This window comes from Nannobrachium achirus (genome assembly GCF_963921795.1).
Source record: "Nannobrachium achirus genome assembly, chromosome: 9".
In the NCBI taxonomy this organism is placed as follows: Eukaryota; Metazoa; Chordata; class Actinopteri; order Myctophiformes; family Myctophidae; genus Nannobrachium; species Nannobrachium achirus.
The window spans coordinates 32,662,786-32,675,005 of NC_137818.1; the positions used below are offsets into that span (position 1 = coordinate 32,662,786).

General features: G+C 44.3%; 1 protein-coding gene across 2 annotated transcripts in view; it reads right to left on the reverse strand.

The window, feature by feature from the left end:
• The window catches only part of lrp1ab (low density lipoprotein receptor-related protein 1Ab), a 194,103-nt gene that overhangs the window by 134,009 nt on the left and 47,874 nt on the right, over nucleotides 1-12,220 (reverse strand). For both annotated transcript variants that reach the window (XM_080734198.1, XM_080734197.1), the window contains exons 4-5: nucleotides 1,499-1,618; nucleotides 221-349 (exon numbers count right to left, since the gene is read on the reverse strand). In XM_080734198.1, the coding sequence (XP_080590324.1) occupies nucleotides 221-349; nucleotides 1,499-1,618 (249 nt within the window). The remainder of the gene's footprint in view (nucleotides 1-220; nucleotides 350-1,498; nucleotides 1,619-12,220) is intronic.

Here is a 12,220-nt window from a genome sequence, read left to right on the forward strand (position 1 = left end):
TTAGAGTATAAAGTTGTCAAATATGTCGGTCATTTGTATATTTTTTAGGTTATGTGTCATATCTGCCATGTGCAACTTCAAAGACTAAAAGCCAAACAGACATGTAATTGCCAGAGACAAAAACACAATTAAATCGTTAATCGCAATTACTTGAGTCAGTGGCAATTAAATCGTGGTGTAATAAATGTCATAATCGTGTGACAGCAATGATCCTCCTCACCATTCTTGGCCTTGCAGGACCGGTGGTCAGGCTGCAGGAGGTAGCCTTCCACACAGCTGCAGGAGTAGGAGCCCTCGCTGTTGGTGCACGTCTGGCTGCACGTCCCGTACACGCTGCACTCGTTGAAATCTGCCAGGGAGATGTGACAGTGACTAACCAGACACACACACACAAACACACACAAACACTCACACACACTCATCGGATGAATTCCTTTGTGCAGACATCACCTCTACACCCAGCTCACTCACACAAGTAGTCTCTCACGGACATAATGGAGCGACACACGGGACAATTCCATTAGTGACACCCCACTCCTTTGGGGTGTTATTTTTATATACAGTATATCGTTGTTGCTAGGTGGAAACCTAGTATATCACAAACAGTTTGTTTTGTATTTATCATTTTAAAAATGATTTAAAGTAGTGAAAATAGCTGATCTACAAGCACACAATGCCTCGCACCACGAGATGTTGTGTGCTTGTAGATCTGCTATTTTCACTAGTTTTGTGCGACAGTCTTGTATGATGAAGCAGGGCTTTACTTAAAAACGTACAAATTTGAAACTTGGGAGATACACGGTTTCCGCCCGACAGTGACGGTATGTACATGTACTGTATATATGCACATATATGTGAAATATGTGAATTTCACCCATCCTACAGTATAACAACTAGGAGCAGTGAGTAGCCATTTGCAAAGAGAGCCACCACCCGGGGAGCAGTTAAGCGTCTTGCTCAAGAGGTTAAGAGTCAAGAGGTTAAGAGTCTTGCTCAGGGACACACATCAACACATTGCTGGCCTGGCGTGGAATCGTACCTGGGACAACCAGGAACTCTGTCTCCCCAGGCGGGCTCATCAACCACTCAGCTATGGCCGCCCAAATAAGTCTGCTTGTTTTTTATTTTATTCACTGGCACTGCTACCCAGTACATTGTTGCAAATGTCTCTTGTTCACTAAGTAGTGGATATTTGTCAGGATATTCAAGTGAAATACCAGCCTGAAATTATACGTGCCTGGATCATTCTGTATTATGCAGTATGTACATATGCAGGTAGCCTGCAGAACTTGATGTAGTTTTACATTCTGAAGTGTCAAAAATGAATCTTGAGTTCCTACTAAGGTAATGCCTAATTTATACTCTGTTCCGTTCCGAAAGTAGTAGCAGAACGGCTATTTTTGGCGTAGTACACCATCGTATGGGTATGACTAAGTATAAATCAAGCTTGTCACTGTGAGGCAGAAGAGAATCTCATCTAAAACCCACATCCACTCACCTTTACATGTCTTTCCATCTGGAGCCACCTCGTAGCCGTGGCTGCAATAACATTTAGGTCCGTCGTGGGTCACAGAGCAGTTGTTCTGGCACCCGAGTGCTTCACAGCCTGGCGCAAGCTCTGTAGAGCAGAGAGAAAGACAAATACATACACAGAGAGCACAGAGAGAAGTGTGTTATCATTCTGCATAACCCATTAATACCTGAGGACGATTCTACAGTACAAATGCCTTCTAAGACACTTTCAAGATTTTTCAAAAATGTTCAAAAGTAGCAGATGTACAAGCTTGCAGCGTGGCACGAAGTGTCGCGCTGTGAGCTTGTACATCTGCTATTTTTCAATAGCCAACACTAATCGAAAATGACACAGATGAGTCAAATGGAAAAGAGTAATTTGTATGGGGTGACAAATATATGAATGAGTGACACACTCAAATTGTACTTTGTGAGTATACATGTTGGCCACTATTATTGCTGCTGACATTGATATTATTGTTGTTTGCTGGTTTGTTGTTGGTTCTGTTTGCGTCCCGTTTGTTTTTCCTTATTGTATTTTGTCTAAAGTGAGTGTCTTTGTTGAATAGAAAACTATTGGGGATTCATTAAAAACCTAAAACATACACAGGTGGACCGTATCAGTGGCACTGTAAAATCATGTGTTAGTTAACGCAGTTTGCAAATGTACCCATAAGGTTCCATTTGTACACTCTCAGAGTTGGACTTTACAAGGGAGTGTGTAGGCCCGGAAAACTAGAAAAGAATACATAGAAAACGTTGTAAAGAACTTGCTTTCACTGGCGAACGGGTTTGTTTTCAGATCAGCTCTCTGATAATCATCTGAAGCCACACACTATCTGGTATCTGAACACAAGAGCCATTCCATCATGTCCTATCTGATTTCGGCTGGGAGTGTGCGTGCGTGTGTGCGTGCGTGCGTGCATATGTGTGTGTGTCAGCCCCACAAGTGACACACGAGGCCATCTGAATGCAGTGCGACGTAGAGGGCCTCTCTACTAGCGCCCCCACCCCCCACCCACCCACCCAACCAACCCAGAGGGAACTCAAGGACACAAGGTTTTGGCAAGGAATGAAAGAAGAACATCCTTATGCTACTTCCCCACCCTTATCACTTTCTTTGTGTGTGTGTGTGTGTGTGTGTGTGTGTGTGTGTGTGTGTGTGTGTGTGTGTGTGTGTGTGTGTGTGTGTGTGTGTGTGTGTGTGTGTGTGTGTGTGTGTGTGTGTGTGTGTGTGCGCGCGCGTGCGTGCGTGCGTGCGTGTGCATGTGGAAATGTCTTTTGCAGATGTAAGTGATGATACCCCCCCCCCCCCCCCCCCACACACACACACACTTTCTGCAAGGAATGTTAGCAGACATCAGTTCACACCAGATGCAGTACCACAGGAACATGACTAGCCAGGTAAAGTGTTATGGGATATATACACTTTACCTGACTTTTGCCTCGATTACGATTATTTAAAAAACGGAAAATAGCAGATCTACAAGATCACAAGTATAATGGCAATACAAATGGAACATTGGAACATATGAATAAAAGCGTAATTTCTGTTTGCCTTTTTGTAATCGTAATCAAAACTTGCACAAGTTTGTTGATGAAATGGGTGATCTACAAGCTTACAACGTGTCACTTTGTACAGCGTTGTAAGCCTGTTGATCAGCCATTTCTATGAATATTATTCAACATGGAAATTACGCAAAAATAATTGGGATTAGGCGATTATGTAATAATTGTGACAGGCCGAGTCACTTTATCCGCGTGCAACATTCACATTCTGTATGAATCCAGTCAATCCACTCATCATGACACAAACAACTAACAATAAACCGAAGCGCCAATTAACGGCACGAAAGAAGGACCTTAAGAGAGGGCCACTGTGTACCAGCCGACGCCTCTGGGTGAATTGTACTCGTGAGTGACATCATCAACACGAGACGCGACAAAGATCAATCCTCCTTCAGCTCGGCATTCATCAAGTAACGGCGAGTGCGTACAGATGCAGCCACGCCACGCTACAGTACCACAGAGTTAATGATGCTACGGCTGTGAATGGCAGCATTAGCCGGAGCAGAGCGCGGAGGTTGGACTGGACCAGTGAAGGGCCCTCATTATATAAAGCCTGTGGCACTCGGGGCCACAATGGCTCCTTTTGTTGCGGGAGCACTGAGAGGAAGAGCCCCCGGCAAACACTGTGGCCCATATCGAATCCATTCACCAAGCCTCACACGTACACAGAGAGAGACGCCGTGTCACACCATACCAGGGTGCAGCGATATATCTGCAGTGGAGAAGTACTTGCATTTTTTACTTACTGTATATGTCATTACTACAATTCAGAAATAAAATTATAATGCAGAAATAAAAGTACCAGTAGTCATTATGCAGAAATGTTCAATTTCACGTTTTCAAAATGTATAAAATCGTCTGAAAATAGCAGAAGTCTATATAGGGCTGAAGTGTTTTGTAATAATATTTGAATTCTACAAAGTAACTATTGAACTAAAGTTGTCCAATAATTGCATTGGAGTAAAAGTACAATATTGTCTCTGAGATGTAGTGGAGTAGAAGTAAAAGTATTGAACATTTGAAATACTTCAGTAAAGTAAAAAGAAATACCTCAAAATTGTACAGTACTTGAGTACATGTACTGTACTTAGTTACTTTCCACCACTATGCAGGAACACACTTCTATCCAAGGCATTTATTTGGTCCTTTTTTTGGTTCGGGGTCCTTTTGTAAACTCTCAGAGTTAAACCAATGCTCTGGATTCTACTGTGTATCTCCAATTCCCAAAACGCATTAGCAGGTTTACAAAAAGAAGGGATTGCTTGGGGGCTAGTTCAATTCACACCTCGCCCCAAATCCTTGCGGGGGGGGGGGGGGGGGGGGGGACGTCTTTGGTTGGGAGCTAAAAAAGCAACAATTTAGAAGGAGTGAGTCAGCAATTTATTTTGCCTGTTCTAACCACAGACAGCGTGCGAAGAGAAGAGAAGAGAAGAGAAGAGAAGAGAAGAGAAGAGAAGAGAAGAGAAGAGAAGAGAAGAGAAGAGAAGAGGTGCACAAATAACTTAAGGATATGGGTTGTTGGAAGAGTTCCAGCATCAAGCACACCCCAGCAGGAGCAGCGTGTCAGCCGTTTACCCAGGGGTTAATGAATGAGGGAAACAAATCAAACACAGACACGTTGGAGGCCTTGAGTGCTCAACAAGCATATCAAAGCCATTGATCCCGTTACTGCATGGATGGCAAAACCTCCATTTCTCTCATCTACCCCAACGCATACGATTGTTTTGGCGTGTGATTATTATCAACCCTTTTCATTTCAAGGACCCCCAGTTTGATGTGCAATTGTGCATTAGGCCACGGACCACAGATCTACATTCTAAGCTCCTCTGTGTTAAAGGTAATACAAATGGAGCCATGTAAGGGTCCACTTGGTTCTTTACTATCAATCAGTATATAATAATAATAATAATATCAATATCAATAGCACTGGGGTCCTCCAGTTGAGAAGCACTGATTTAGGGTGCTGCTGAAGGAAAGATGCCCCTTTGGGTTATGGCATTACTGGGGACGGAGGCCGATGCCAGCACAGTCAAAGACATGCATGCAAGAACACATGAGGGGAGGCAAGGTGGGGCTTTAACAGGCAGAGATGCATTCGGGAAGGGGGGTAACGAATGAGAGAGTGAGGGAGAAGACAGACGCCCGAGAACCTAGATAAATCATTAGGAGGAGTGATCTTGACGCGGAGAAAAGGGGAGGCAAGGAGGAGGGAGGGAGAGGAGTGAATGATGCTTGTGAGTGTTTTTGGAGACCTTCCAAAGACACGCTGCGAGGAGATGTACGAAAACTTGGTGTTTTTCCAATCCCCGCTAGGGCCGTCCTGTGGCTGACGGGACCTGGCAGGACCTCAGGGTGACATCGGGTGAGGAGAGACAAGGATAGTCATGTCCCCGTCATATTCATCTACTGCAAATATGACACCGTTTCTTTGTTGTTGCTGTCTTGTCAGTGTTATAGGACCATTTGTCACTGTCTGAGTGTTTGTCCTTGTACCTGTTTGTCTGCCATTCACACAGGGCACTATAACTATAAAAATATAGTTTTGAAAATTAAGTGAAGTGGATGGCAGAGTTCAGACAGACTATAAAAATCACACCCGTGTGAACTGAGCGGTGGTTGTGTGTGTGTGTGTGTGTGTGTGTGTGTGTGTGTGTGTGCGTGTGTGTGTGTGTGTGTGTGTGTGTGCCCCCTGTGTGTGTGTGTGTGTGTGTGTGTGTGTGTGCGCGCCCCCTGTGTGTGTGTGTGTGTGTGTGTGTGTGTGTGTGTGTGTGTGTGTGTGTGTGTGTGTGTGTGTGTGTGTTTGTGTGTGAGTGTGCCTGGCCTATGCCTGGCCTATCCTGAACAACAGCGCCCCTGCCTTAACATGTGTGGTCAGAAAAGGTTACTGCAGGCTACATACCCGGAGACAGACAGACAGACAGACAGACAGACAAACAGACAAACAGACAGACAGACCCACACACACGGCCACGTATAGGAGCGTTGTGACCACCGCTCAAAAACAAATACAATGGTTATTATCTTTATAGTTAGTTATAGTGCTCAGTGTGTATGGCACTTTACTGTGCGTTACATGGGTGTAGGTGGGTTGCTTGGTCTGCTTTCTTTAATTATTGTTATTCAGATATTATCCTTATATTATTATTATAATTCATGTCAATTCATTTTCTCTTTTCGTTTTTTTCTTTTACACTCACTTCAGAACGGCGTCACCAAAAGGCAACTTGTAAAACAAACTTCAAAAGAAAAATGCTAAGCGAAGCACCAATTGAGCAATTTCATAAACACCATAGCGGCCATAGCTGAATGGGTAGAGCAGTGGTTCTCAAAGTGGATTTCATGGGGGTGTAAATTGACCCATACAAGCCTGTAACTGTGACGGTGAACAAATGGAACCAAATCCATTTGTACACTGTCAAAGTTAAGGGAGACCTTCACATTTTCAAAGTTTGAGAACCACTGGGGTAGAGAGACGGTCAAGGGATCAGAAGGTCCCTGGTCTGCCCCGGTCTATTAAACCAAAGGAGTAGGGACCATAATATTATTATTATTAATAATACAATACCACAAAGAGAATAACCATCACTCCATCACTCCATCGTGTGTTACAGGAATCAGGGGATTCCCTGTGTTTACTAATAGCGTTGTGTGTGTGTGTGTGTGTGTGTGTGTGTGTGTGTGTGTGTGTGTGTGTGTGCGCGTGCGTGCGTGCGTGCGTGTGGGTGTGTGCGTGCGTGAGGGGTGTGTGTGTCACCCAGGAGAGTGATGTAACGCTTTGTGACATTCCTCGCCCTGTGCTCTCACTGTCTGCAGACAGGTCTGCACACGCCCCTGTCCTCCACATACAGCTGACAGGCAGGAGACTCTTTCCACAAGCGCTCCAGAAGACATCAACCTGAAGACCTGCTGCTCTATACGTACAGTACAGAACACATGGATGGAATAAAATCTCACCACTGAAAACGTTTGCATGACCAAGACCCGGCGTGCGATGGTGTGAAAAGCAGCACCCCACACACTAGTGCAGATTCACTGCTATTTGACCACTACTCTACAAATGCTCTGATCTTAAAGGGATAGTTCACCCCCAAAGTTACTTTTATTCTATCGACTACTCACCCCATGGACCCTTGAATTCATGGATATGTTTTAGTTTTTGTCGCATTCCTAAGCCAATAATTTGAGCAGACTCTTTGTGTCTCCATAAGGAACAAAGCAGGCTCTTTGTGTCTCCATAGGGAACCACTGCTGGTCATCCAATTATTGGTGTAGGAATATGACAAAAACGAATAAATATCCATGAATTCCAAGTCTCCGTGGGGTGAGTAATCGGTAGAACAAAAGTTATTTTGTGGGTGAACCATCCCTTTACAATAACTAGCCCTTACCCGTTCAAAGATATGAGCTCCAAAATGATGTGCAGTGTGTGGGTTATGGGATGTGCACTGTGCATACAGTATATGAGGGATGGAAAGTAACTTTAACTGGTGCTTGCATGATAATATGTAGGAACATCAATGTAAGAAATACCCGTTTCGTTTAATGGCTAACCCCCCCCCCCCCCCCCCCCCCCCGTGTGTGTGTGTGTGTGGGTTTGTGTGTGATTGTGCATGGCCTGAACAACAGCGCCCCTCCCTTAACATGTGTGGTCACAAAAGGTACTGTAGGCTAAATAGATATAGATACACCATAAAAATGCTATTATACAGCATACGATTTGTGAAAGTGACAAACGGGCTTCACAGTTATGTCAGGTGTGTTCATATGCTGATGGTGATGCGATTTCAGATCAATTGCTCCAGCCACCGAGGAGAAACGCTGTTTCATACAGACAGACAGACACTCACTCACTCACTCAGACAGACATTCGCAAAATTATAGTATAGATAACCAAAAATAGACGATCTACACATTGAGAGTTTGTAGATCGTCTATTTTCGTTGTGCAACATGCTTCCATAGAAGACATGCTGGTTTCTATGGAATCCAAATGATTCCAGGATAGTGAATCAGTCGTGGCGACTGAGAAGGTACAGCACACAATCAAATGGACTTGTGAGGGTCTCTTTTTTACTCTCTCAGAGTTACAGAGAACACTGAGGAATTTACGGTGTCCTGGTGAACCCCCAACTCCCAGAATGCCCTTGTTATCTTAACCAGATGAACCCTAGCATCCCTACTACACTTGGGACAAACAATCACCAAAATGGGATAACTTTTGTTGCGATTTGAACCAGTACATAAATAAAATGGACTTGACATGATTAGCACAATATCATTAACATCAATCCAGAACTTCTTTGTGAATGAAACATGTTTTACCAAGACTGTATGGTAGAGTATGTTCATAAAATATAACTAACACATCTGCAGTGGCAGGAGTTGTTTAATGCAGAAGCATTCTCCTATTGATAGGAGACTAGATCCCAGTGATGGAAAAAAGTATTTAAATGTTTTACTTAAATAAAAGTATCAATACTGCAACGTTGTTACTGTTACACGTAAACGTTAGGAAATCTAAATTGTACTTGAATAAAAGTACAAAAGTATTGATATCAAAATGCACTTAATGTACCAAAAGTAGAACGTACACATAATGCAGAATATTTCACAAGTTTTCGAAATGTATGTATTAAACTCTTTTGAAAATAGCAGGTCTAGAAGCTCACAACGCGTCGCACCTCTGCCATGTGTTGTAAGCTTGTAGATAGCCTATTTTCTAAGGCTTCTGTTGGAATCCAAATGACTGAAAAGAGCCGTGAGAGAAGTGAGAACTTCAATCCATTGTGTATGGGTGCTGGGGGTTAGAGGTGTAGGCAGGCTCATTGATAGTGTGAATGTATTTGCAGGCAGTCGTTTGCAGACTGAATAGTCAAACGGGGGGGCAAAGTAACCATGTAGAAACACAAGCAGTGCAAAGTGCAAAGCAAATGGGGGCTAAACTCAACCCCAAACACTGGCAGCACGCAGCAGCCCACATCTATCTATAATATACAAACAGACACTCACTCAAACACAAATGTACAAATACGCTTGCACACGCACGCACACGCGCACACACACGCACACACACACACACACACACACACACACACACACACACACACACACACACACACACACACACACACACACACACACACACACACACACACACACACACACACACACACACACACACAGGCTCTAAAGTAAACACAACACTGCCACAACACTGCCACAAAAGACACCAACTTTTCCTCTATCAGCAGCCAACAATTCACTACAATCATTCACATGATGCTGCCACTGAATGTAAGATAAGCATGTCAGAGGACTGGCAATAAAACAAACCTCTTTGTGTATTACAACCAATAAACTAATTTAGGCCAAGATTATACACGACTAGCACAGACGCAAAATATCACTTCTCAACTTGTAGCCTCGAGAAAACACAGTCAACCTCCTCATTCAACAGTTGTGCTTATTCTGCGGTGAACATACCGGCAGAAAATAGCACATCTACAGTACAAGCGGATCAGCTATTTTCTGCAAAGATATTCAGTGTAGAGTGAGAACTCTGGTATAGAGTATACATACATACCCGAGTATAGATCCCTGTGGGACTCCAGTCAACTAAGTATAGGGTTTAAGTGGATAATGTAATACGATGCAACGCATTGTGAGCCTGAACACTGGCTATTTTCAGCGGGCAACACTGTGCAGCATAAATCAGGCTTTTAGTGAGACATGAAGGACGATGGGAGCCCACAGCAGGGACGTGCTGGCCATTGGGAAAAGCGGGACAACTCCCGAACGGCCGGTTCATTCCCGGCCGGTCCAGGCTGACGATTAGGAAAAAATTAAAAATAAAATGTCGGCCTTCGTTCCATTTTGGGGGCAGGGTGGCCAACAAAGTAAATCGTCACTGTCGGGCAGAAACCTTGTATCTCCAAGTTTCAAATTTATAAATGTTTTCGCAAAGCAAAGCCCTACTTCATCATACAAGGCCGTTGCACGAAAGTAGTGAAAACAGCTGATCTACAAGCACACTTGTAGATCGGCTGTTTTCACTAGTTTAAATCATTTTTTAAATGATGAATACAAAACAAACGGTTTTGGACATACAAGGTTTCCACCCGACAACGACGAAATATAACTCATGCAATTGGCCCACTGGCTTGTCACTTGTCATGATCTGAAATGGCAAATCTTTGAGTAGCAGCAGCAGCAGATCTATAGCGTGCAATGAGGGCCTCTCCAACTCTTTTTCCCGGGCTGAATCAGGGGCCCAGCACGTCCCTGGGACGATGGGAGCCCACAGCATGCATAAACAAAAGCACTGGGGCATTGTAATACTCAGGATGCCCTTTGAGGCACGGAGGAAAAGGGGATGAGCACTCATATAAACTGCATGACCCCGTTTTCTCTCCCCCAATCAATCAATCAGTCACTCCTGAAGGGAAGGGGTCTGGAGAGGTCTTGCCCCCCAGGGTGGCCCCTTCGCCCACATAAAAGCCAGAGAAAGGATAAGGGCAGGCCAAGAGTTCAGTGAATAGACTGACACTTTCACACACAGAAAACACAACTGCCAATCATTCAGAAAGCTTAGATTTAGCGGACTATGACTTATTTCTTTCCCCCTCAGATGGAAACAATATTTTACAATGACAGCCATGAACAAAATGTGTTTTAACCGTTTTGGGGGAAAAATAAATATTGGAATACTTACAGTAACTGCTGTTAAATCAGGTATATCAGATGAAACACTAGTATCTACTTTATTTTCTACTTTTCAGAGATTCCGATGTAAAAGTGTACAATTCAACAGTCTGACATAATGGTGGCAGAATTTGGTGTGACACCCCTGGCTGTCAGGCTTATGAGCCTCGGTGCCTGCTAAGCCAGGTCCGGGCCAAGAAGTGACATCTTTGCTTTGACCTAACCACCCTTCTCCAGTACCACAGTATCTGTCGGAGAAGACAGGCAAACTCATCACCATCATCCCTACACCATTACCACCACATCTCCGCCTGCCATCCAAGCCAACATGCCAAGAAAATATAATGTAGTGTGATAAAAAAAAAAGGAAAAGTTCTATCAAAGCTGCTCTGCTACCCCTTCCTATAAAAACACCTCGTCAACAACTCCTGCTGAATTATTTGGTCACAGTGAATGACAAAGTGTGCTTTCAGACATCAGTGCTCAGGCACACTTGCACAACCCAGCAGTTTGTACAAGCAAACACTGCGATGCTTGTAAAAGGCCGGGCTTTTCCGTGAAATGGGGGGGTTCACAAACAGCCAGAGAGAAAGTTCCGGGCACACTGCTGCTGTGTTAGTGTGTGTATGACCATGGGCGTGTTTGGGTGTGTATGTGTTTGTGTACGTGCATGCGTGCGTGTTTGTGTGTGTGTGTGTGTCTGTGCGCGTGCGTGCGTGTGCGTACATGCGTGCATCCATGTGCGAGTGCATGCAATGATGTGTCTGCGCGCGCGTGTGCGTGTAAACAAGCCTTACTGGGGACAGCTGAGCTTGTGTATCTGGAGACAGTTGGTGTGTGTCATGCGTGGATGACATCATGAGGGTGTTGTGTACAGGCATACCGACACACTCTTAAGCACGATCTGTGCTTCGCTGCACAACGCAGAAAGCAGGCGAGCCCACAATGCATCATGGATGCAACCCATTGTGAGCTTGAAGGTCTGCTATTTTCAAACGCATGGCGGAGCAAATTTCTGAACATGTGCATATAAAGTACGTAAGCAAGAAACCAGTAAGATCGAAAAAGGCTCGCTCATTTTGAGGCTCCAAACAGAGCTTTCGTTTTTTGCCGTCTGTTTTTGGGGAGTGACGCTGTCGGGCAGGCCACATAGCGGAAATCGGGGGAGCTTAGAAAACGCTAGCCGTGAGCTAGCCGGCGGGACCTGTTCGCCCCTGGCCTAGAATTAAAAACAGACCTTTTTTTTGTCCGTGGGAAGGAGAGTGTGTTCGTGCATCTCGTGACCGGCCGTTGACCCACGCCTCAAAACGAGTGCTTCTTTTTCAATCTTACTTTCTTATCTTTGAAAGTTTTTGCTTATAAGAACACAATGTCTAAAACAGGTACGCCAGGTTGAAAGTGGTTAAACCCATTGTTTGAGAACCTGGCAGAACAAACCT